Source organism: Magnolia sinica, chromosome 9 (assembly GCF_029962835.1).
Source record: "Magnolia sinica isolate HGM2019 chromosome 9, MsV1, whole genome shotgun sequence".
Taxonomy (NCBI): Eukaryota; Viridiplantae; Streptophyta; class Magnoliopsida; order Magnoliales; family Magnoliaceae; genus Magnolia; species Magnolia sinica.
In genome coordinates, this window is record NC_080581.1 from 10,110,151 (window position 1) to 10,137,736 (window position 27,586).

The 27,586-nt window shown below is 38.8% G+C and overlaps 2 protein-coding genes and 1 long non-coding RNA gene across 4 annotated transcripts in view; 1 reads left to right on the top strand and 2 right to left on the bottom strand.

Annotated features, from left to right (window-relative positions):
* The first annotated feature begins 386 nt into the window (after positions 1-386).
* Positions 387-27,586, top strand: part of LOC131256855 (uncharacterized) — a 54,767-nt gene continuing 27,567 nt past the window's right edge. The window contains exons 1-2 of the mRNA XM_058257912.1: positions 387-572; positions 2,973-3,118. Coding sequence (XP_058113895.1) covers positions 462-572; positions 2,973-3,118 — 257 coding nt within the window. The 5' untranslated portion in view covers positions 387-461. The remainder of the gene's footprint in view (positions 573-2,972; positions 3,119-27,586) is intronic.
* LOC131256859 (uncharacterized) lies at positions 3,494-21,548 on the bottom strand. 2 transcript variants are annotated; one of them, XM_058257921.1, is made up of 6 exons: positions 21,529-21,548; positions 19,079-19,499; positions 18,009-18,101; positions 17,956-17,972; positions 17,772-17,880; positions 3,494-4,022 (listed from the first exon to the last, which is right to left on the bottom strand). In XM_058257921.1, the coding sequence occupies exons 2-6, from the start codon at positions 19,163-19,165 to the stop codon at positions 3,984-3,986; spliced, it is 345 nt and encodes a 114-aa protein (XP_058113904.1). In that variant the 5' UTR covers positions 19,166-19,499; positions 21,529-21,548; the 3' UTR covers positions 3,494-3,983. The 2 variants fall into 2 exon arrangements, 1 of the variants encoding a protein (XP_058113904.1); XR_009176991.1 differs by lacking the exons at positions 17,772-17,880; positions 19,079-19,499; positions 21,529-21,548 and having other exon boundaries at positions 17,956-18,899.
* LOC131256860 (uncharacterized) lies at positions 4,870-7,668 on the bottom strand. Its single transcript, XR_009176992.1, has 6 exons — positions 7,295-7,668; positions 7,023-7,211; positions 6,718-6,906; positions 6,527-6,615; positions 6,149-6,439; positions 4,870-5,510 (listed from the first exon to the last, which is right to left on the bottom strand). It is a non-coding gene; the product is annotated as an uncharacterized LOC131256860 (long non-coding RNA).

Below are 27,586 nucleotides of genomic sequence, written 5' to 3' on the forward strand. Positions count from 1 at the left end.
GAAAAGCCAACTTTTCAAAGTTTTCTTATTGGTGCAGTTCTGTGAGCAGAAGATCTACTGAGAATGTCTTGAAAGCTGAAAATCTACTCAGCCGGATAATCTTAAAGTTTTTGCAATGTTTCCAGTTTATGATGTAGCAAGACGAGACATATTTACAAATCTTGCCGATATAAGGGCTAAGAAAATCGATCTCTACTTAACTAATCAAGATTGCATCAAGAGGCTTGTTGGAAACAAAGTTCATAAGGTAATTCCTACAAAGGTTTACAACAACTATACCTCCATTCTCAGAGGACTTTTCAACACAAGGTGGCCTCAGAACTTCTATGCTGTAAATGTGGTTTAAGTGCACTTCCAATCACGGCCTTATTCTTTTGAATTATATATCATAAGATTTCCACAGTTTAAATACAAGATATGCATCTTGATGTTTAATTTTGCAGGAAAGTGGAGGGGTTGTCATGAAGAAAGAGGGAATTGATTTTGCTCGGGAGTATGGATGTCTTTTCCTTGAATGCAGTGCAAAAACTCGAATTAATGTACAGCAGTGTTTTGAAGAGCTTGTTTTAAAGGTGCACACTCTGTCAACATTTATTTTTATTTTATTTCAGGATGATCATGTGGACATGGCAAAAGTTGTCCTTGGCATTTGTGATGGAAGAGTGGTCTGACGAATTGATTTCCGTCAGAAAAACCGCATAAAACAGACAGCCCACTTGTTTCAACTCATAGTAGAAACCGAGTAGAAATGAGTGGAGTCTGTTATTTCAGGCCGTTCAGCAGGAAATAGAGAGCCTAGTACTTGGCTTGTCATTACTGTAGCATATATATTAGTTTTTATTTATTCAATCAATCAATCATGTTCTTCTTTCTTGCAGCGAATTTTGGGTTAGACTGATTTTTAAGATCCAGGTGAAAATATGGTGACACATCTAATGGATGAGTGGACTGGATGAAAATTCTCCACCATGCAGCTATATGCTTAACTATGTTTGTTAGTTCCTTACTTAAATTCTCGTATGTATGTGTGGAAGCTGCTTTAGTGCTGGATTCTTTTTTTTTTCTTGTTTGATATACATGATGGAAATATATTGGTAGGATCATCCAATCAGTCCTACCCAAAAAAAAAGTGTGATTTTGCACTGTGGTAATGAAAATTTGGTAGTCCACATCAGTTGATTTGTATGTCCAGAGGTTTCTAAAAGCTAGCAAGGCATAGGCAGCTTCCCTACCCCTCTTGCATAAAAGATCCATCATCATAGTATGTAGAATGTACATGCCTGCTTGCATAATGCTACCACCAGTATGATTTTCTTGAACTGTAAACTCCAGGATGCAGGAAATTGTCTACTCCAAAGGGAGAATTTTCATCTTCGCTCCCTGTCCAAGGCTCCTGTTGGCAAAAACAAATTTGATTTGTTTTGTATACTTCCTTATCCAATCATTTTCATGATGGATTTCATTTTTTAAATTCCAGCACTTTTCGGAAGTATCTTTTCATGCAGTGTGATTTTATTTTATTTTTTTCCTTCTTGTTTGATAGATGATGAAATTAGGGGTGCACATTCAATTGGTTTTTTGCAGGAATTGTAATTAGATTCTTCTCAGCATGTTCGCGCTGCTTCCTCCTAGGCTATTCTGAATCAACCAACAATCAGAGTTGTAGCTATAATAGCTGAAGGTTGTAAAGAAGCCTCCACCTACTCTAATGGAGAACACATAATCAAAAGTGAAAAATAAGCAAGAGGAGCCCAAAGCCAGTGAGTTGAAAGCGGCTAGGGTTGGACTAAAAGTTAGTTGGAAATTTGGTCAAAATGCATTTCTATAGGCCAATCTTTCTACACAAGAGAGCAGTAATGGTATGGGCCTTTCTGATGATTTTATAGGCTAGAACATTGGTTTGCTATGTTCCACTGTGGATGGACTCTGACATGCTCCGAAAATCTACTCAGCCGGATAATCTTAAAGTTTTTATTCAGGAGAATCTTGACCAGAAGGTTTCACAAGAAAATACCTAGAAGCCAAATCCTGTTTTTTAGTATCTAAAACTTCCCTGCCATTATTTCAAATCACAGGTGATGGACCACAATTTGTGGGCTTGATTTTTGTAATCTAGATGTAACATACCTCTGTTATGAGTGGTCTAGATGTTGCACAAGTTGATATTGGTTTATGTACTGCAAATTGCCTCTTCAATCTCTCCTCATGCCAGTCAACCTAGCATTTCTCATCGATATTTTTAGAAATTGACTTTTTTTTTGGAGATTTCTTTATTTGAATTTTTTTTATTTTTAAATACAATTTAAGGAATTGCAGTGAGTTGTGAAAAACCATGGTGGATCTGTTCTTATTGGATGCTTGTTTTGGTCTTTTGGATATGCATGTATTGAAGTTTTGTAACAAAAACATGATCTTTGCACTAACAATAACATGCTTTATAACTTGGCTATGGAACAAACTTTTTGGGAACAAAATTATTGGAACTTAGTGTTCTATGTTTTGGGAACAAAAACTATTTGGCTCAACATTATAAATCCTACTCGGCCAGAAAAATCGAAACAAGGGAGCTTTACAAATCATTTTCCACCAGAAAGATTCGAAAAGAGAATCTCACTTCGGTGGTGAGATGACATGGCAAGATTTGATTGATAGGGTCGCATGCTTATAGATACCCAACAGTGTAAGGTCCACCGATCAAATCTTTCCACATCATCTCACCACCCAATTTAGGTATTACCTCAGAAAATATCTAATCCGTGACTACGTGTATGAGACCATAGATGATGAAATTAGTTGAATGCCACACAACATGGATACCATTTGATATTGAATTTGGACCGTCAATAAATTTTTCATGACTGCTCATTTATTTTGTCCTTGTGTGGCCCAACATGTCTTTTTTGAAAATTTGTTTGTGGGAACGCTGCTTGGAGCATTAATTCAGTTTTGAGTTTGTTGTTTATTTCATGCAGGAACCTGCATCAGAGATACAGGACAAGATTTTATTTATGATTAATAATATTTCAGCTTCAAATATCGATGTGAAAGCAAAAGAATTTACTGATGTCCTGAAAGAGCAGTACTATCCATGGTTTGCTCAGTATATGGTGATGAAAAGGTGAGAAAAATCTTATTAATAACCTTTTAGTTTCATCAACTGATTTTTACTTTACTGAGACATTATATTTGACAGAGCAAGCATTGAGCCAAATTTTCATGAGCTGTACTTGGAAGTTCTTGGAGAAAGTTAATTCAAGAATGCTAAATAAGGAGATTGTCAAAGCTACTTATGAGAATTGCAAGGTGCCTTCGCAAAACTTTTTTGTTACCCCTGGTTGTCATTGTCACCATACACTTTTTCCAATCTCCCATAGACACGGACGAATGAGGTCCAGCCAGAGCTTCTACAAGGGATCTTCAAGTACTTGGAATGCAGTTTTGTCATCAGGAACGTCGAACAACAATTCAAATACACTGAGGTGCTTTCAACTCCTTTAAAAAACCAACCATCCACTCTTTTTTTCAACTTCCACAAAAAGAAGTGTGGCTGTAAGCACGCCAATGACTACTAAATATTTTTGAGGAAGACAGTTGCACAATAACTGAATAAAAATTTCTGCAACCAGCCATAAGGAGGTGGTGGTAGTGGTAGTGGTGGTGGTGTTGGGCCAATTCAACCCCTTATTCTAAAAGTTGATCATATCAGATAAATATGACAACGCATTGCTCAATGTAATATTTTGGTAACATAGCCGATCATGCTTCTGGTTGTTTCGGTTCTCATGTTTAAGCAGCCACCTTGGCTTTAGACTTCTTTCCTTTCGTCTCTGGCGCTGGGCTGTTCTGGAAGGGAAGGAAGGCAGTACCCATGAAGGGTTGTAAAGGTGCCGGAATCTCAATGCCATCTTCCTTTTGGTAATTTTCAAGAATACAGCGAATGGTCCTTTCTGTTGCTGTGAGGGTAGAGTTCAACAAATGACTGCCTATTTTTTCTTTCTTTTGTGGAATATTGCGGAGTCCACCTGCTTTCATGAATTACCAGGAAACTAATTTTGTAATTGTAATTGTAGTTGATTGAATGAAGGATTGGAATTGAATGAATGAATGATTATAATATATATTTTTTTAAATGGAGGAATTAGCTACGGATTAAATCCGTAGCTATAATTTTCAGACATGTACCTATGGTCGTGCTATGGACTAAAACCGTAGCAAAAATCCGTAGAGCAATTTAAAAAATCGGAATAAGGTTTTTGCAATTTTAGACTTTGGTTGCTAGTCTTCTGTTTCTTTCATGGAAAGGTAGATGAGCACACTAGTTGAACTTTGTTAATATGGCATAAATCTATACAAGCCAAAGATCTCAGGAATCACTTGTTTGAATATGTACATTAATAAATAGGGCCGACCGAAGATACAGACTATCAAATATGTTAGGCCTATTGTGGATTGCACACACCCAAAAATTCTCCAGATCAATGAAAATTCCAGACATGGTCCCATAATATAAGCTTAAGGAAAAGAGTGTAGCATATCAAAGGTATTTTATATTTTACAGTGACTATCAAGGTTGATGTAGGGCATACTTGAATAAGGAATGCATTCCAATGTTCTTGCAAAATATGGTGAGCAGTTTGGCCCCTTATATTCGGAGAACATACCCATAGCCAGCGTAACAATCCTGTTTACCTTTAAATAAACATCTGGGAAACTTACATATTTCAATGTGTTCATCATATTGAGAAGGCTAAAGCAACAAAAAGGACTTGATTATTTGCCAACAACGCATTTACATTCAGTTACACATGCAATCCACATTCAACCTGTTAATCATTCAATTACATATTCAATCCACATCTAAATCAAATATTCAAAATCCAAATCCTTCCCATATTGATATATACCCATTCTTTCTTCTTCTTTTTCTAAAGGTGGGAAGCACACCACCCAAGATTATTGAGTGGAAATGTTCTATACAACTATTTAGGCGGACGCCAACAAAAAGGGCATCAGTCACGGCTATCATTTAGAGCACTTGTACAAAAAAAAAAAAAAACTATACAGGGCTAAAAAAATTTAAAAATTATAACAGACCCACAGAACAAGCCACCAATCTGGCACCCCAAAACTGATCTAAATCTTCAATGACACCCACCAACTACCATCCCTACAAACCAGCTGCACACCACAATAAGACCACACCAAACCCACAACAGCCCAAGACAAAACGACCAGGGTAGCTCCTATCCAAAACTTGCACAACATCAACCGCAAGACAACCGCAGGGAGCAAAAGAAGGCCACATTGATTTGAAAAGAACGTGTTGCTTCTGCTGCTACATACAGGGGCTGTTGTTGAAAACCATATCATGTCCTACATGGAGAGCCATGAGGGCTACGACTGCTTCCAGCTATGAAGCCACATGCAGCTTAAAAACTCAAAAGTGCTGAAGAGCAATGTAATCTTCTCATACACGTCTTGTAACATCATTTCAGACATGTAGAATTTACCTGCAAGATTATCAACAAGAAAAAATCATAAGGTAAAAAGCATTCTATGCAAATAGAGTAGAAAAGCAGTTACAAATTGGCAAAAGTATAATGGATGATACACAAGCAGTTAGAATTTACTAAAACAATAAATACATGAATACAAGTAATTCAAACTATGATGTCTCAATTAGATATATCATGAACAAAATATTACACTTTGTTCGTTATCCATAAATAAGATTTTTGAATGATTATTGAATGGCTAAAATGGAAAATATTAGAAGGTCTTATTGAAAAACAAGCATTGGCATTTTGTAATGTACAAATTTAACTTCACATTTTTAACGAAATTTAGGAACAAATTTTGACTTTTCATTTTTGACAAATTTGACGACAAAAGTCTTATGGAAGTTTTGACCTCACATTGTTGACAACTATGACAAATTTGACAACAAAGGTCTTATTACAAGCACATATATTACTAATTTTGACAACAAATTTGACTCCAAATTTATTGACAAAATTCCGACTCAATAACTTCTAGTGGCTTTTTGCTATTAGTAAGGCTAGCATAAGCATAGTAGGTGGAAAAATGGGTGCTCACTAAAATCAGCTGAAATTTTGTAACTTGCCAACCTATTTATATCACAACTCACATTCTAAATGGACCGCCTTGATTTTTTTTTTTGCAGTAGTCCACCTAATGGATGCCTTGAACATTTGAATACCATTATGGGAGTTCCCACCAAAGAAGCCAAATCAACATCTCTTTTGATTTTCCATCTCAAAATTCCACATAAGTGGAGAAAACATGCTTGTGAAAATCAGATCCTTTCCACCTCAAAAAGTCCCATGAAGGATATGGATGGTGCATCGGTCCCTTCCTACCTTAATATCGCAAACTTTTGCACACAAAACGTAAAATTTCTTCTTCTTTTTCTTTCGTTCTGTTAAGAGAAAAGAAAGTAAACAGATTCCACCAATCAAGTTGTAATCTTCTCGCTTTTGTAAGAAGAGTTAAAACATACACTCACCTTTGAGGAAAGAAAATCTATTTATTCAAACGTAGGTTGTGTTCTTCACACTGTAACAGTTGACTCTTATCACATGGTGCTGATGATAACTGCATACAGGGATTTCAAATTTCAATGAATAAGACGTCTCACTATATTGAAAATTAAAAAGTTCATTCAATACTATGAATGATAGAGATTAACAGTTTTACCTGTTGAAATGCAATACTTCCTATAGATGTATCTTCACGTAAATGTGCCAATTACAGGTTGCTTGAGGGAATTTGCTTGTACAAGTTTGTACTTGGTTGGTAGCCACAAGCAACCAAAGGGCCACTAATCGATCCACTAGGGCCGATCTTAGGTATCCCAAAACGACTCAGACTGGTACCAATTGAAGTCTAGCATAGCAAAAACACAATAATGAAAACTTTAGTGAGCATAACTTACATGAATGTTAACTCCTATAAATGTTACTCTAATATTAGAAATATACAAAATTAAATCGCACTTTTACCTGTGGTCTAATGTTGAAGAGATTTTGTTGAAACATGCCAAAATGAGGTGCTTGGTATCGAAATTAAACCAGTGGTGCATTTATGGACCCACTAGAGGCAGGAGTGTAGCCAATCACCATATGATGACCAGGTCCTACATGGGATCCTATCGGTACTTCTGAGGGACTCATGACAACAATATGTGTACCCTGATGGAGGGAAAAAAATCAAGAATTTAAAGAACATAAACATGTGACATGACAAGATTTGGTAAATAAGTTCTCACCAATACCTGATTAAGATGACTCAGTTCAGGAGATGGAATTGAATAATTTGAAGGTTGAAATGAAGTAGGGTGCATTATGTTTGGTGCTTGAGCAGTTTCTCGTCTCTCTTGATTTGCTTGTGGCTGAACAGATTCAGTACGAGATTTTTTCTTCCATACTTTATCCAGCGGATTTTGATACACACGACGGCTGCCCCCAACTCGAGGCTTTACTTTAATCTCACTTACAGTTTGTGAACTCTGGCTATTAACAAAAGTAACTTCTTTTTCAATAGGCTCGAGGTGTGTTGTTTCTATATCTATGCTTTCAGTTGGCTCATGGCATGCACTTTTAGTATCAACGTTTTCATTTCGTCTAGAGTGCGCACGTCTAGTCTCTTCACTTTCGGTGGGGGGACTAGCCAATCCGCGTCCGCTCCTGGGCTGGTGCTCATAGCTGGCGCCTTGCCATTGGTGCGTCAGAGTAGGTCCCATCATGGCTATCGAGGTAAGTGAAATGACTAGTACATAGTTTGAATTACTTGTATTCATGTATGTAATGTTTTAGTAAATTATAACTGCTTGTGTATCATCCATTATACTTTGCCAATTTGTAACTGCTTTTCTACTCTATTTGCATAGAATGCTTTTTACCTTATGATTTTTTCTTTTTGATAATGTTGCAGGTAAATTCTACATGTCTAAAATGATGTTACAAGACGTGTATGAGAAGATTACATTGCTCTTCAGTGCTTTTGGGTTTTTAAGCTGCATGTGGCTGTGAGACTTAATTTATATGCGGAATAGGCCCACGGATCTGTCTGTGCATGGGACATGGCGATCAGGGGTTCAGATAGCTTACCTAGCTGAGACGCCGCCATGGAAGCCGGATAAGAACACCAAAATACCAGAATTCCTTTAGAGCTTAGGATCTTCCTCTCCGTCACACCCTTTCTGCAAATCAGTAGATGGGACTCAAATTTCTACTGTGGTGTAGGATCAGGGACCCAGCTCTCTTTTATAGAATCTGTGGAGAAAGAGTTTGAAACCCATTACAACTCTCTCTCCCACGCTCCACACTGTAGCATCCTAGTGCAACTCAAATTGTTGTCTGCGTAAGATAGCTATAGCATTCCAGCCCTAGTACGCAAAGCTGCGCAGATAGACTGCACAGTGCATCACCTGAAGTGGGGCCCACTAGTCTACTCAATCATCCAGCCCAACTGAATGATAATCCAGACTGTTGATCAGTAAGGCCCACTAAATAGAGTTCTTACATTCTCCCACTTGGGCCTCATTGAGCAACGTCAATGATAGTCATATATATAATAATTTTGTAAACAAGTTTTGATATTTTAAGAAAATATCCAAATGGTTAACCAATGAAAACAGTTAGACAATATGAGTAATGCTATTCAATCTGGGCCATTAAGACTGTCAGTATCGAAACGAGGTAGTCATCACAACATTTAATTTAGGCGAAGTGAGACTAAGCGCGATCACGAGTACTTTCAATCTTAACGACATAGATCACGAACTAGGAAATGTGGTATAAGGATCACACACTTTAGTGTGATGATATGTGTCTATCCTTAAGAGGTCCTGAAGCTTTTACATGTCTCCAACGAGACACGACTGTAGTTCTACTTACTCAAAATTTGTACATATATATAGAGAAGCAGAAATAAATCTTTATATCAAAATTATCCAAACAAACTGTATAAAACGAGATCTCTAAGTGTCTGTGAAAATCAAAGTACGCTCAACTCCCACTAACTGAAAATATCTGTGGGATTAATGACTCCCATAGATGTTACATGCTCCTGAAATAGCGTGATAGGGAACCCTTTAGTGAGCGGATCTGCAATCATCTGCTTAATGCCGATGAATTCCACGGACACTTGATGATTCTGAACTCTTTCCTCTACAATAAGATACTTGATGTAGATATGCCTCGACCTTAACGAATGCATGTTATTACTAGAAAAGGAAATAGCAGCCGAATTATCACAAAATATTCTCAATGGTTTCGGGATATGCTCCAGTACCCGCAAACCTGAGAAGAAACTCTGTAACCATAGTGCCTGATTAGATGCCTCATGGCAGGCACTAAATTCAGCTTCCATAGTGGATGAGGCTGTGGTAGATTGTTTCACGCTTTTCCACGACACAACTCCTCCCACCATCATGAAGATGTATCCTGAAGTAGACTTCTTAGTATCGACGCAGCCTGCGAAGTCTGCATTTGAATATCCGATCAACTCCAACTGATCAGACCTTCTGTATGTGAGTCCGAAGTCTTTCGTTCTCTAAAGATACCGTAATATTTTCTTTGCAGCTATTAAATGTTGCATTCCTGGATTAGATAGATATCTTCCCAACATTCCAGTGACAAAGGCAATGTCCGGTTGCATACAGACTTGAGCATACATGATGCTCCCTACTACTGATGCGTACGAAAATTCTTTCATTTGATTCTTTTCTAAATCTTTCTTTGGACACTGAAATAAACCAAATTTGTCGCCCTTCACAATGGGCGACTTTCCTGAAGCATAATTTTGCATGCCATACCTTTCGAGTACCCCAGTAATAAAGGCCCTCTGTGACAAGCTGAGCAGTCCAAGTGTTCTGTCACAGCGAATCTCAATGCCGATAATGTAAGAAGCTTCACCAAGGTCTTTCATTTCAAACCTTTGAGATAAGAATTTCTTGGTGTCGCTCAACATCTTGGTATCACTGCTAGCTAACAGAATATCATCAACATACAAAATCATCATAACGAACTTACTCCCACTGGTTTTAATGTAGATGCATACATCTGCAGTGTTTTCTACAAAGCCATATGAAGAAATTACTTCATGAAACTTAAGGTACCACTGCCACGATGCCTGTTTCAACCCATAAATGGACTTCTTAAGTTTGTAAATCAAATGTTCTGAGCCAATAGCTACAAAACCTTTGGGCTGCAACATGTACACATTCTCATTCAGATCCCCATTGAGAAATGCGGTCTTTACATCCATCTGATGTAACTCTAAATCCATATAAGATACAAGAGCTATTATGATCCTGAACGAGTCTTTCTTGGATACTGGTGAGAAAGTCTCCTTAAAGTCATTGCCCTCACGTTGGTTAAAACCCTTGGCAACAAGTCTGGTTTTATATCGTTCGACATTACTTTTGGAGTCCCGTTTGGTTTTAAATATCCATTTACAACCAATCGGCCTTATTCCAGTGGGTAACTCTACAAGACCCCATACTTTATTGTCCTGCATGGATTTCAACTCATCTTTCATGGCATTAAACCAACGAGAAGGATCAGCACTTTGTTTGACTTGTGTAAAGGATTCAGGATCCTTTTCCACCCCTATGTCAAAGTCGTGTTCCTGTAAGTATACGATGTAATCGTCTCGATTTACAGGCCTTCTCTCTCTTTCAGATCTTCTTAATGGTTCAGCTTGTTGGGTCTGATTTTGATTTTCCTCATCAGTGGTTTATATATGAGGTTCTACGTGGTGCTCTGCAGTGACTGCAGAATCGACTGCATCACTAATGTCCACGTGATCTGAATTGACTATGACAGGAGTCACAGTCCTTTGTTCCTCAAATATAAAATTTCTTATGTTCGTACTCCCATTGTTTTCAGTGTCCTCAATGAATCTGGCATTCACAGTCTCAACAATCTTTATGGAGTGGGAAGGACAGTAGAATCAATAGCCTTTTGATCTTTCTAGGTATCCAATGAAGAAACAACTTATAGTTCTAGGATCAAGCTTCTTTTCATGCGGATTATAAATTTTGGCCTCAGCAGAATAACCCCAAACATGTAGATATCGGAGACTTGGTTTTCTCCCATTCCACAACTTAAAAGGAGTTTTGCTTACTGTTTTCCTGGGAACCCTGTTTAATATATGAACTGCAGTTTTGATCGCATCACCCCACAGAGATTCTGGCAATGTTGAATTGCTGACCATACTTCGCACCATATCCATAAGGGTGCGATTATGTCTCTCAGCAACTCCATTCTGCTCTGGAGTACCAGGTATAGTGTACTGAGCAACAATGCCACAATCCTGCAGGTATTTAGCGAATGGCCTTGGATTGTGTCCTGATTCGTCATATCTGGCATAGTATTCACCACCACGGTCAGATCTGACAACTTTAATTCTCTTATTGAGTTAATTTTCAACCTCGGCCTTATAGATTTTAAAAGCATCCATGGCATCTGATTTCTTACTGATAAGGTATAGGTACCTAAAGCGAGAGTAGTCATCTATAAAGGTAATGAAATATGTGGCCACTCTATGAGCCTGTAGGGAATGGTCCACAGATATCTATATGTATAACCTCTAATAGATCTACACTCCTGGTTACAACTTTTTTTCTCATTCTAGTCTGTTTCCCTTTTATGCAATCAATGCAAACTTTATAATCAGAGAAGTCTAGAGAATGCAAAATTCCTTCTCGCACAAGCCTGTCTAATCCCTCACGAGATATATGGCATAGCCGCCTGTGCCACAACATGGAGGAATTCTCATAGTCGAGTCTTCGCTTGGATCCCACTACATTTCCATACAAGGTATTAATATTATAGACGTGAGAGGCAATCAAGTCTAACTGGTATAAGTTGTTTACTAAAGAGCCGGTTCCAACTTTAATCGAATTAAAGCAAATACTAAAACTTTTATTTCCAAAGTGGAACGAATATCCCAACTTATCCAAACAGAAAATTGAAACTAAATTGCGCCTTATAGACGGCACACATAATGTATTTACTAAATTCAAAAAATGACCAGTCTTCAACTTAAGCCTATAGACTCATATTGCCTCCACGTCAACTTTGACACCATTGCCTACATATACTGAGCGCTCCGCATCAGTCGGTGGCTTGGCCTGTAGTAATTCCTGCATAGAAGTGCATATGTGAATAGTAGTTCATGAATCTATCCACCAAGAATCCACTGACACATCGGTCAGATTAGATTCAAAACAGACAAGAACAGAATGATTACCTTTCTTTATAAGCCAATCCTTAAAACCTTCGCATTCTTTCTTTAGATGACCCGTCTTTTTACAAAAGAAGCACGGTTTGCCTTTAACCCGTTTGCGTTTAGATCCATTTCCAGATTGATTCTCATGGTTTCCAGATGGAAGACCAGAGAATCCATTATTAGAACCTTGTTTCCTCTTCCTTCTACCTTTATTCCCTTACCCATGCCCTTGTCCTGAAGTCACCATATTAACATTTTGAAATTTTATCATCTGTCTGATCCTGTCTTCTTCTTGGACGTAGTGAGTGATGAGTTCATCCAATGTCCACATGTCCTTTAGAGTATTATAGTTTACCAGGAACGTGCCGAATTGGGGAGGTAGGTTGTTCATGATCAAATGAATCAGTTGATCATCAGTGAGCACAAGCCCTAGAGCATGGATCTTAAAAACAACTTTGATCTGCTCTACAATGTATTCACGGATGTTGCCTTTTCCATCGTAGGACGAGCGAGTCAATTTATTCAGAAGAATGCCCACTTCAGATTTATCAGATTTCTTGAATCGTTTTCCCATTTCAGTCAGGAAAACTCCTTATCTGTTTCAGGTATGGCACCCTTCATCGATTCAGAAATTAAATACTTAATGACTTTCAAGCATGTATCATTTGACCTAAACCATGCAACCCATCGATTATATTCAGCTTCAGTGGCATTATCAGATAGCTTTGGCGGTTCTGGTGTTATCAGGCCAAGATCTAATTGAAGACAGCCCAGTACAACTTCAATGGCGTTCTTCCATTGAGCGTAATTATATCCATTAAGGGCAGAGACTTGATTCTGGTTAGTTGGAATTGAGACTAAAATAAAAGAGATGCATTTATACTCACATTAGTTTATAATTTCACAAAGCAATTTAGTGAATGTAAACAAATATCAGACAAAGTTGATTAATTCAGTTGCTAAGGGAGGCATCAACTGAATCATCCAGGATGACGATGGCCCCAACCATCTCATCCTGGTGAGAATCTATTACATCATCATCATTCCTCCTGTGGGAGGTAATAACAACATGTCAGTGATTCTCCTGAACATGAAGCTAAGTGATGTAAGTCATGTAAATCTGAGACACTCAACACCTGTGGGTGAGATGAGTTTTTCAGCTTTATATTACCAGCACCATTTACTTCACTCGTTCACTTGACTGCCAAACGGTAATCGTCTGTGTTTTCGTTACCGTACGCATGAAAAAATGAACGCAACTGTATGCAATCCTCATTATCTCAATGTTATAAGTATGTACTTGTAAAGTTTTCATCGATTGAGGTCACTATGGTAGCTAACACAACCGAATCCAAAACTACAAATATAGACTTTAGGATTGCTATTATAATCCTACCTCTATATGGATTATATCTTAATCAGTCCGATGCGGTCCATAAGTTAGTTGATTTTGACCTTTTGGAAATCCTTAAAGTGAAACATATAAATAGGTTTCATACCTTATATTCCAACGGTCCATATCAATACTTAAAGATGGGTGATGGGCCAACTATAGGGCCGAATCAGGACTCCCTATCGTCAGCTCACACTGAATGAGTAAAGCAAATCTCGTACATTACATTTACATGATAGATAGAAAATATTAACCTTTAAACAGCTGGATGTGTGGATTCATTCATGGGTGTCTACAACATGGATGGATCAGCCAATATACTAAATATTTGTCAAATATAGGTTATTATTTGCATTACCTATTAAGAGAATGCATAAGATTAATTGCTCATGGCGAATTGTTCACACCGATTAGATGTGGGCTAACATGTGACCCAATTAGAATGGTCCAAAAAATTGGACCCTTAGCTAAAATGGTCATGGTATATCAATGATGCCTACCACATAAAAAACCTTATATGTGGGCAATGTGCCTGCTACCAAGACATGAGATATAAATCAAATGGCCCAGATGTGCAATGGGCCGGTTATCAGTGCAGGTTCGCAGGATATAACATTGAGACCATACGCGAGCCCACAAGGTGGACCCGAATGTATGTAATCGGGTCCATTGACCCAACTACCTATAAGGTCGGTTTCGACCAAGCAGTGATCGACTAAGGGTAAGGGAAGCGAGAAAAAAAAATTCCCTTTCGTGAGATGTATCTGAAGTTTGTGGAAGATCTCGTCACCTCATCGTCCACGACGCTGATTCGAGAAGAAATCAAGCCGTTTCTGACCTACTGAGGGCAACTACTGAAGGGAGAGGGAGATTTCTTCTTCTCTGCAGATGGATTCGCAGCCGGTTGGACGTCAGGTCTTCCCTGATGGTGGGTTACATGGCCCACAATGGTGCTGAAATCCATGACCGTCTCCATTGAAGACACAGGTGGGTATATAAAATCCCCAATTTTGGGATTATCGGTTTCGAATCTGAATTTTGGAATTAGCAATCTGAAATCCCCAATTGCGGTATATGGGGATTTGAGAACGAAATCCCTAATTAGATGAGGGTTTCGATTGGAAAACCCCAATAACTGATGTGAGTTTCGAAATCCCTAATTGATTTGTATTTGGGATTCGAAATCCTCAATTCTGGATTTCTAAATTCAGGGATTCGAAAATCCCTAATAGGCGATGACTGTATTTAGGGTTTTAGAATAATCCCTGTTTAGCTGGATTTAGGGTTTCGAATGGAAAACTTTAATTGCAGAATTTGGATTTGGGGATTCGAATCTAAATCCCTAATAGAAACTGGATTTAGGGTTGTAGATCTGAAATCCCTAATCTGACATGGGTTTTGAATTCGAAAAATCAATAACTGATATGAATCTGGAATAGATGAATCTGATCATCCATGCCTTTGCACAGTGGCTCTGATACCAAATGTGGAACTTAATTTATATGCGGAATAGGCCCATAGATCTGTCTGTGCATGGGACATGGCGATCAGGGGTTTAGATAGCTTACCTAGCTGAGACGCCGCCATGGAAGCCTGATAAGAATACTAGAATACCAGAATTCCTTTAGAGCTTAGGATCTTCCTCTCCTTTACACCCTTTCTGTAAATTAGTAGATGGGACTCGAATTTCTACTGTGGTGTAGGATCGGGGACCCAGCTCTCTTTTATAGAATCTGTGGAGAGAGAGTTAGAAACCCATCACAACTCTCTCTCCCACGCTCCACATTATAGCATGCTAGTGCAACTCAAATTGCTGTCTGCGTAAGACAGCTATAGCATTCCAGCCCTAATACGCAAAGCTGCGCAGATAAACTGCGCAGTGCATCACCTGAAGTGGGGCCCACTGGTCTACTCAATCATCCAGCCCAACTGAATGACAATCCAGACCGTTGATCAGTAAGGCCCACTAAATAGAGTTCTTACAGTGGCTTCATAGCTGGAAGCAATCGTAACCCTCATGGCTCTCCATGTAGGACATGATATGGTTTTCAACAACAGCCCCTGTATGTAGTAGCAAAAGAAACATGTTCTTTTCAAATCAATGTGGCCTTCTTTTGCTCCCTGCGGTTGTCCTACGGCTGATGTTGTGCAAGTTTTGGATAGGAGCAACCCTGGTCGTTTTGTCTTGGGCTGTTGTGGGTTTGGTGTGGTCTTATTGTGGTGTGCAGCTGGTTTGTAGGGATGGTAGTTGGTGGGTGTCATTGAAGATTTAGATCAGTTTTGGGGTGCCAGATTGGTGGCTTGTTCTGTGGGTCTATTATAATTTTTTAATTTTTTTAGCCTTTTTTTTTTTTTTTTTTTTTTTTTTTTTTTTTTTTTTTTTTGTACAAGTGCTCTAAATGATAGGCGTGACTGCTACCCTTTTTGTTGACGTCTGCCTGAATAGTTGTATAGAGCATTTCCACTTAATAATCTTGGGTGGTGTGCTTCCCACCTTTAGAAAAAGAAGAAGAAAGAATGGGTATATATCAATATGAGCAGGATTTGGATTTTGAATATGTGATTTAGATGTGGATTGAATATGTAATTGAATGATTAACAGGTTGAATGTGGATTGCATGTGTAACTGAATGTAAATGCGTTGTTGGCAAATAATCAAGTCCTTTTTATTGCTTTAGCCTTGTCAATATGATGAACGCATTGAAATATGTAAGTTTCCTAGATGTTTATTTGAAGGTAAACAGGATTGTTATGCAGGCTATGGGTATGTTCTCCGAATGAAAGGGGCCAAACTGCTCACATATTTTTTCAAGAACATTGGAATGCATTCCTTATTCAAGTATGCCCTACATCAACCTTGATAGTCACTGTAAAATATAAAATACCTTTGATATGCTACACTCTCTTCCTTAAACTTATATTATGGGACCATGCTTGGAATTTTCATTGATCTAGAGAATTTTTGTGTGTGTGCAATCCACAATAGGCCTAACATATTTGACAGTCTGTATCTTTGGTCGGCCCTATTTATTAATGTACATATTCAAACAAGTGATTCTTGAGATCTTTGGCTTGTATAGATTTATGTCATATTAACAAAGTTCAACTAGTGTGCTCATCTACCTTTCCATGAAAGAAATAGAAGACTAGCAACCAAAGTCTAAAATTGCAAAAACCTTACTCTGATTTGTAAAACTGCTCTACAGGTCTTTTGCTACGGTTTTAGTTCGTAGAACGACCGTAGGTATAGGTCTGAAAATTATAGCTACGGATTTAATTCGTAGCTAATTCCTCCATTTAAAAAAAAATATTATAATCATTCATTCATTCAATTCCAACCCTTCATTCAATCAATTACAATTACAATTACAAAATTAGTTTCCTGGTAATTCATGAAAGCAGGTGGACTCCGCAATATTCCGCAAAAGAAAGAAAAAATAGGCAGTCATTTATTGAACTCTACCCTCACGGCAACAAAAAGGACCATTTGCTGTATTCTTGAAAATTACCAAAAGGAAGATGGCATTGAGATTCCAGCACCTTTACAACCCTTCATGGGTACTGCCTTCCTTCCCTTCCAGAACAGCCTAGCACCAGAGACGAAAGGAAAGAAGTCTAAAGCCAAGGCAGCTGCTTAAACATGAGAACCGAAACAACCAGAAGCATGATCGGCTATGTTACTAAAATATTAAATTGAGCAATGTGTTGTCACATTTATCTGATATGATCAACTTTTAGAAGAATGGGTTGAATTGGCCCAACACCACCACCACTACCACTACCACCACCTCCTTATGGCTGGTTGCAGAAATTTTATTCAGTTATTGTGCAACTGTCTTCCTCAAAAATATTTAGTAGTCATTGGCGTGCTTACAGCCACACTTCTTTTTGTGGAAGTTGAAAAAAAGAGTGGATGGTTGGTTTTTTAAAGGAGTCGAAAGCACCTCAGTGTATTTGAATTGTTGTTCAATGTTCCTGATGACAAAACTGCATTCCAAGTACTTGAAGATCCCTTGTAGAAGCTCTAGCTGGACCTCATTCGTCTGTGTCTATGGGAGATTGGAAAAAGTGTATGGTGACAATGACAACCAGGGGTAACAAAAAAGTTTTGCTAAGGCACCTTGCAATTCTCATTAGTAGCTTTGACAATCTTCTTATTCAGCATTCTTGAATTAACTTTCTCCAAGAACTTCAAGTACAACTCATGAAAATTTGGCTCAATGCTTGCTCTATCAAATATAATGTCCCAGTAAAGTAAAAATCAGCTGATGAAACTAAAAGGTTATTAATAAGATTTTTCTCACCTTTTCATCACCATATACTAAGCAAACCATGGATAGTACTGCTCTTTTAGGACATCAGTAAATTCTTTTGCTTTCACATCCATATTTGAAGCTGAAATATTATTAATCATAAATAAAATCTTGTCCTGTATCTCTGATGCAGGTTCCTGCATGAAATAAACAACAAACTCAAAACTGAATTAATGCTCCAAACAGCGTTCCCACAAACAAATTTTCAAAAAAGACATGTTGGGCCACACAAGGACAAAATAAATGAGCAGTTATGAAAAATTTATTGACGGTCCAAATTCAATATCAAATGGTATCCATGTTATGTGGCATTCAACTAATTTCATCATCTATGGTCTCATACACGTAGTCATGGATTAGATATTTTCTAAGGTAATACCTAAATTGGGTGGTGAGATGATGTGGAAAGATTTGATCGGTGGACCTTACACTGTTGGGTATCTATAAGCATGTGACCCTATCAATCAAATCTTGCCATGTCATCTCACCATTGAAGTGAGATTCTCTTTTCGAATCTTTCTGGTGGAAAATGATTTGTAAAGCTCCCTTGTTTCGATTTTTCTGGCCGAGTAGGATTTATAATGTTGAGCCAAATAGTTTTTGTTCCCAAAACATAGAACACTAAGTTCCAATAATTTTGTTCCCAAAAAGTTTGTTCCATAGCCAAGTTATAAAGCATGTTATTGTTAGTGCAAAGATCATGTTTTTGTTACAAAAATTCAATACATGCATATCCAAAAGACCAAAACAAGCATCCAATAAGAACAGATCCACCATGGTTTTTCACAACTCACTGCAATTCCTTAAATTGTAAAAAAAAAATAATAATAAATAAATAAAATTCAAACAAAGAAATCTCCAAAAAAAAGGTCAATTTCTGAAAATATCGATGAGAAATGCTAGGTTGACTGGCATGAGGAGAGATTGAAGAGGCAATTTGCAGTATGCAAACCAATATCAACTTGTGCAACATCTAGACCACTCATAATAGAGGTATTTTACATCTAAATTACAAACATCAAGCTCACAAATTGTGGTCCATCACCTGTGATTTGAAATAAATGCAGGGAAGTTTTAGATACTATAAAACAAGATTTGGCTTCTAGGAGTTTACATGTGAAACCTTCTGGTCGAGATTCTCCTGAATAAAAACTTTAAGATTATCCGGCTGAGTAGATTTTTGTAGCATGTCAGAGTCCATCCACAGTGGAAGATAGCAAACCAATGTTCTAGCCTATAAAATCATCAGAAAGGCCATACCATTACTGCTCTCCTGTGTAGAAAGATTGGCCTATAGAATTGCATTTTGACCAAATTTCCAACTAACTTTTAGTCCAACCCCAGCCGCTTTCATCTCACTGGCTTTGGGCTCCTCTTGCTTATTTTTCACTTTTGATTATGTGTTCTCCATTAGAGTAGGTGGAGGCTTCTTTACAACCTTCAGCTATTATAGCTACAACTCTGATTGTTGGTTGATTCAGAATAGCCTAGGAGGAAGCAGCGCGAACATGCTGAGAAGAATCTAATTACAATTCCTGCGAAAAACCAATTGAATGTGCACCCCTAATTTCATCATCTATCAAACAAGAAGGAAAAAAATAAAATAAAATCACACTGCATGAAAAGATACTTTCAAAAAGTGCTGGAATTTAAAAAATGAAATCCATCATGAAAATGATTGGATAAGGAAGTATACAAAACAAATCAAATTTCTTTTTGCCAACAGGAGCCTTGGACAGGGAGCGAAGATGAAAATTCTCCCTTTGGAGTAGACAATTTCTTGCATCCTGGAGTTTACAGTTCAAGAAAATCATACTAGTGGTAGCATTATGCAAGCAGGCATGTACATTCTACATACTATGATGATGGATCTTTTATGCAAGAGGGGTAGGGAAGCTGCCTATGCCATGCTAGCTTTTAGAAACCTCTGGACATACAAATCAACTGATGTGGACTACCAACTTTTCATTACCACAGTGCAAAATCACACTCTTTTTTTTTTGGTAGGACTGATTGGATGATCCTACCAATATATTTCCATCATGTATATCAAACAAGAAAAAAAAAAGAATCCAGCACTAAAGCAGCTTCCACACATACATACGAGAATTTAAGTAAGGAACTAACAAACATAGTTAAGCATATAGCTGCATGGTGGAGAATTTTCATCCAGTCCACTCATCGATTAGATGTGTCACCATATTTTCACCTGGATCTTAAAAATCAGTCTAACCCAAAATTCGCTGCAAGAAAGAAGAACATGATTGATTGATTGAATAAATAAAAACTAATATATATGTTGCAGTAATGACAAGCCAAGTACTAGGCTCTCTATTTCCTGCTGAACGGCCTGAAATAACAGACTCCACTCATTTCTACTCGGTTTCTACTATGAGTTGAAACAAGTGGGCTATCTGTTTTATGCGGTTTTTCTGACGGAAATCGATTCGTCAGACCACTCTTCCATCACAAATGCCAAGGACAACTTTTGCCATGTCCACATGATCATCCTGAAATAAAATAAAAATAAATGTTGACAGAGTGTGCACCTTTAAAACAAACTCTTCAAAACACTTTTGTACATTAATTTGAGTTTTTGCACTGCATTCAAGGTAAAGACATCCATACTCCCGAGCAAAATCAATTCCCTCTTTCTTCATGACAACCCCTCCACTTTCCTGCAAAATTAAACATCAAGATGCATATCTTGTATTTAAACTGTGGAAATCTTATGATATATAATTCAAAAGAATAAGGCCGTGATTGGAAGTGGACTTAAACCACATTTACAACATAGAAGTTCTGAGGCCACCCTATGTTGAAAAGTCCTCTGAGAATGGAGGTATAGTTGTTGTAAACCTTTGTAGGAATTACCTTATCAACTTTGTTTCCAACAAGCATCTTGATGCAATCTTGATTAGTTGAGTAGAGATCGATTTCCTTAGCCCTTATATCCGCAAGATTTGTAAATATGTCTTGTCTTGCTACATCATAAACTGGAAACATTGCAAAAACTTTAAGATTATCCGGCTGAGTAGATTTTCAGCTTTCAAGACATTCTCAGTAGATCTTCTGCTCACAGAACTGCACCAATAAGAAAACTTTGAAAAGTTGGCTTTTCGTCACCAAAAGGGTGGGCTACTTTTCAAACATGTTCAAGTCTAACAACGAATTTGGACTCTAATCAGATTGTAATCTATGTTCGGCAGAGCCTTCCATTATTCGTCGAATATGAATGTCAAGTCGAACCATGCATCCCCTGTGCTTGCAAACTCCTTGCTCCTTACCTAGTCTAGATTAGGCATCCCAAAGAAGATGCTAAATTCCCCAAATCAATTTCCACATTCAGGTTGGAAAATCCCCAAATTCTAAAATCTACCTCCGAAGTTGAAAAATCCCTAAATCCTAAAAATCGACATACGAAGCTGAAAAATGACCAAATCCACATTCGAAAATGAGAAATCTCCAAATCCCCATGCTGTTGCAAATAAGATTGAGAGAGAGAGAGAGAGAAAGAGAGAGAGAGAGAGAGAGAGAGAGAGAGAGAGAGAGAATCAGACAGACCTGATGTGGAGTGTTTGGGTCTCTCGGACAATGGAGGGCTCCTATGGTGAGAGGCTTTGGATTCGAGGTCCGATTCATGCATTGGGGTTAACACGCCGTGAGATGCAACAGAGACATAGCAGTTTCTGTTGGATTTGAGAGAGGGAGAGCGGGAGAGAAATGGGTTTTTGTTGGACTTGAGAGAGGGAGAGGCGGGAGAGAATTCAAATGTCTTCTCATCTCGAGCTAGTACTCGGGTGAAACAGGCCCTAACGCCGTTTGTGACGGTCATTTCGTTTACCTCGATTGCCGTGATGGGACCTACCCTGACGCACCAATGGTAAGGCGCCAGCTATAAGCACAGCCCAGGAGCTACTGGTGGTGGGACATCCGTTTCCATCCGCGTCCAAACGCCTGCTTCATCAACCTACTCTGACTTCAGATGTCCGGAAAATATTATATTTTGGCGGGAAAAAAGGTGCAGCATCGTAAGCTTAGCATGCCGGGGTTCCATGTGATCGTTCTTCTTAAAAATTATCATCAGATTACTGATGAAGGGTTTGATCATTCCACACGCGTGTAATGCTTACACATCCAGATTCGGGCACCAATTCAAACATGACACACGTGTGTGAGATCTGAACTTTACTTATGGTTGGAAATAACGCTCAGCTCACCTGTCTAAAAACCCAGACAATTTTTAAATTTCAGGTGGGCTACAAGGTACAAAAAGTAATTGACCGTTAAATTTTCTTCGAGCTATTCATTTGTTTCGTACGATGTGGCCCACCTGAGGCGTGTGAAATAGTCTGATTTCTCTGTTAGTGGATCTAAACAGATCATCTCAGCTGACAGAAAGCGTAGATCTCAAACTCCCACACGCGTGTGGAATTAACAAAACTGTAGTGGTGATAGTAACTGTATCATTAAAAAAACCCTGTGAGTCAACCCACTAATCGAGAATTTGATTTTGGTCTCTCGGTGGGGTTTGGCTAGCGCACGGTAGCTCCGTACCACGGTTTGGTACAGTGGCTGATTTCCACCCCCGAATTGCAACCCTATATTTATATCTGAACCGTTCATGTTCTCAATCCAACCATATAGAAGCTATAATCATACAATCATTTTTCATTAATGATACTAACCTTTGAATATCACTCATTAAATATTCATCTTCATAGCCAATCACCCGTTCAACAAACGGTTCTTACTGGGTAGCATAGAATCCACAACATGAACGGTTGAGATCATCATGTAAAATGCAATTCAGGGGTGAAAACCAGCCACCTTACTATACTGCATCGAGAAACAACCAGCTTCGAGTTAACGGGGTCAACTCGCCCGACTCATGCAAGCAAGTTAGCTTAATTTAAAACTTGTGTTAAGGACCCTATTTACACCCACCTTGTTTGAATGATACACCTTTTCTCCTACTTTTGGTAATACAATGCAAAATAAAGGAAAATCACGTCGAGTCTAAGTCACTAACAAAACCCATTTGCACGAAGTCGCATCAACTTAAACATCTGAATTTTCATAGGCATTTTCAGCACTACCATCATTGATGGCGAGGTTCACCACTTATCGCTGAGAACAAGTATTTGGTAAGTGACCTAGTTGGCCACAACGAAAGCAATTGTCGGGTCTTAGCCGAGCATAGGGGTTCGAGATTCAGCTTAGACCAGCAACAGTCAATACGCCCCTTTGGGGCCTAACTTGCCTACTTTCTTAATCTTAGTTCATGGGTGTAAAAGGTTGAGTGTGTGCTCCTACGAGCTCCTTCCCTTTGCGTTGTGGAGCTTCCTGAGGTGGACCTGCCGCGACAACCCTAGCGGTAAGATAGGTTCGTGTGTTGGGACGTTCAAGCTACGCTTCCGCTAGCGTAACCAACTTGATATATGCCCCTTTGGGGCCTAACTTGCCTACTTCCTTAATCTTGGTTCATGGGTGTAAAAGGTTGAGTGTGTGCTCCTACGAGCTCATTCCCTTTGCGTTGTGGAGCTCCCTGGGGTGGACCCGCCGCGACAACCCTAGCGGTAAGATAGGTTCGTGTGTTGGGACGTTCAAGCTACGCTTCCGCTGGCTCCTACGAGCTCCTTCCCTTTGCGTTGTGCAGCTCCCTGGGGTGGACCCGTCGTGACAACCCTATCGGTAAGATAGGTTCGTATGTTGGGACGTTCAAGCTACGCTTCCGCTGGCGTAACCAACTTGATTGCATCATTCATCGTCCAAACGGACTACATCTGGACCTGATCATGGATCATCATACGTAATCCACCGTTGAATCGGGCGACTTGCTGTAATTAAATCTGGACTTACGTGCCGCCAAGCGATAGAATTTGTCTGCATAATCTTTCACCAACCGACTACCTTACCAAAAATTTTGATATTGTTGGAATAGTACCTGATTTAATCGCTAAGGAGAAATCGTGCACCTAATAACTACTTCATCCGCTGCCATGTGCGGATTGGTGCTTTCATCTATCTTGTCCGTGCGAGTTGTAGTTGCTCCCACCAAGCTAAAGTTCCACCCTTCAATTTGTAAGCCACAAGTTTGACCTTATTCGTTTCAGGGATTTTCATATAATCGAATGATCGCTCGACTTCAGAAAGCCAATCGAGAAAATTCTTAATGTGAAGTTGGCCATTGAAACTAGGGATATTAACCTTCATCCTGAACTCTCGATCTGACTGATCTGCTCGATCAGCGCTTTGTCTAGGATGTTGGAGGATCATGTTATCAACCCCCTTGTTGTTGGATTACCCTTCCTTAGGAATGACTCGTTGGTTCACTGCAGGTATCATCTTGCGATCAGGCTGATTATGAGTTCCAGCAATTGCTGGTGGCAGATCGCAGCCAGAAACATAGAGCTACCCTCAGGCCTCCATCATGTGATCTGTCGTGTGATTGATAGAAGTTTGCAGCCCTTTCATGACTTGCCGATTCTCTCGTTGTGCCGCTTCGAAAGTTGTCGCCACAGTTAAAGGATAATTCCCTGGAGCACCGTTCATGGGATTATTGCCCGACTCATCATTAGAAGCCATAGATCCGAGGAAAAGCCTCGCTCTAATACCAAACTGACGCAGGGAAGGACGTGAGGTCAAGCACCGCCTTCCTCAGGGAGGTAACTGTTCAAAATCCACGAAACTTCTCTAGACTCCTCACAGAGAAACCTCAAATCCAAGAGGAAAAGAAAATAAAAATAATTCTAAGAAATTCAAAATAATTTGATTGATGATAAAAAAAAAAATGAGATTACACCCCTTTAAATAGGGATATATACTAAGCCATGGAAGAAGTTTCGAAATTAAACTACAACTAAAACTCCTAGAATTCGCAACTTACTATAAATAGTAAACTTACTATTTGTAGACAATCATGATTCCCACTAGTGTGCATGGTTTTCGGCCAAAAATAGTAAGTGTCCTATTTGGCTTCACCACGGTTTTCTCCTAATTATTCTAAGCACTTTTCATGTTGGGCTCAACTCCTAAAGCCCTATGGATGAAGAGTTAAACTAAAATTTACTATAAATAGTAAAAATTAAATTAAAATATGAATTCGATAGTCGATTTGATGGTATTTCAGCAAATTCGGTATGGGTAACCCAGCATATCAAGGTTGGGTGGCTAAAGTAGCTCATTCTACCCCCAAAATCATATATGGTACGTATGATAGCTCATTTTGGTTTGCAAGATACGTCCGTTTTAAGTTTTGACGGTCCAGATCACTTATATTGTTGACTGAACCTTTTCTGATCCATCTTAGCCATGAATTTGTCCACAACCCACTGCACATCAGATATCCTGCCAACCTTCGTGGATTCCCGGATCCACCAAAGCCCACCGTATGTCTCCAATTCTTGAAAATAAGTACAGGTCCTTTTTACTTTGTTAGTTGGTTCCAATGCATGCTTTTATAAATAAAAGAATTTTAACAGTCTTTTAAAAAACTCGTAGGAATTTTGGGATAAAAATCCCTGAAAACTTGTTATAGGGAGACAATGTTTCTCTTCCATCCATACATGTCCATGTGACCTAGTCAAAAGGCTAGAGGCTAAATGAACTTTACAATACCCCTGAGGAAGTTTTTAATGATGGGCATTCAATCACTATTGTTTTTGTACCGTAGCCATCTTCCTGCACAAGGATGTTGCGTGGGACCCACCGAGATGTTTTTGTAAAATCCACCCCGTCCATTCGTTTTGAGAGACCATTTTAGGAAGTGAGACCAAAAAATAGATTTATATAACACTCATATGGGCCACACGAGAGGAAACATTGGGTATTCAGTGAGAACCATTGAATCATTATTTTGGCCATAAAAGTTCTATATCAAACTATATTTTTGGTGTTTTCACTTCATCACATTCGGAATGACATTATAAACGGTTTGGATAGCGTATAAACATTAAGATGGAGTCCTGGAAGGTTTCAACAGCGGGAATTTCTTTCCCCAATTTTCTCTCTGGTGTGACCCACTTGAGTTTTGTATCCACCTAATTTTTGGTCCCACGTCTTAAAATGAGCTCTCAAAACTGATGGACGGAATGAATTTCTATCATACAATGCAGTGGGCCCCACCCAGCATCCTTGCGCAGGAACTTCTCCCTATGGAACTACCGTAGCCATCATGTGTGTGCGTGTAAAACCCCAAAAAACAAAACAAAAAAAACAAAAAAACAAAAAAAAAAATGCTTTGCGAGACCAACTTTAATATCTTTGACTTTCTGGCTCATCTATAATTATCTTGTTAATGTAAATCTTTCCCATGCTACGGTTACGTTTTAAACACTTTTTCCGACTCAGTCGGTTGCTTTCAGAAAACTTTTCCAATAATACCGCCTTAGCCGGTTATTTTTTCAACACTTAAATTGAAAATTTTGCAAAATAAATGTGGGTCACCATAATTTGTGTGTGGCTTATCCACACTGCACAACCATTACGCCAACTGAATTTGAGGCATGAAGTGAAAACATAAAAGAACTATGAGAATGTTTAAACAGTGGTTATTGAAAACCCACTGTTTCATCTTGTGAGGCCCACTTGAGTTTCAGATAAGCTTAATTTTTGGTCTCATGTCCCAAAATGAGCTCTCAAAATATATAAACGAAGTGGATTTCTTATAAACATCACAAGGGGACCCACGTAACATCCCAATTCAATAACTTCGTGAATTAGCGCCTTTCTTTATCATTATAATAATAATAATAATAATAATAGAGAGATGCTCACACACTTAGTTGGAAACTGTGTTCACACACAACTAGTTGGACGCTGCCTTTTAGTCCAACGGTCCGGTCTTTTAATGTGAAGAGAGAGGGGCCGTTTACTTCACCTTAACTTTTAAAAGGTCTTTTGATAATGATTCCTAGCTTGGTTGGGCCCCACTGTAGCGTTAATGGAAAATCCACCTTGACCATCATGTATGTCGACCCATGTTAGACATATGAACCAAAAATCAACTCCATCCATGGTTCAAGTGGACCACACAATTAGAAATAGTTTGCAAAAAAAAGCTTACCTTTCAAAATAATTCCTTTGATGACGCACGCTTAAACCAAGTATGGCCCTAATTTTTGAGTTCTATGTCTAACCTTTGGTGTGGCATCTAATGGTTGGAGTTGATTTCAATGCCCCCTCTCCATATTAAATGTCAAGTTAGTTGGACCAATACGCAGCGTCCAACTAGTTGTGTGTGAGCATTTCTCATAATAATAATAATAATAATAGTCAATGCCTCAGCTTATTTGCTTGATGACCGTCTTTCTCCCCTCGTAGACGACTAGCTCCAGCCTCTATAAATAGGAAGTGCAACCATAAGCCAGTTGATTTGAGCAAACCATCAATCTTCCCCTTCCATTGGAAAGAGGACCGTCAACTGAGCAACTGACCATGCCCCGTGCCGGCTCACTCTCATTCGTATCCATTTTAGTCATCTGCCTCCTAACGATCAACACTGCGATCGCAGTCATCCGATCATATGACGATCCATGGACCTTGGCCTCCGTCATCTCCGTCTATCTATTGGTAAAGCTTTTGTTTTGGTCTTTACGTGTGTATGACCGAATTTCTGAGA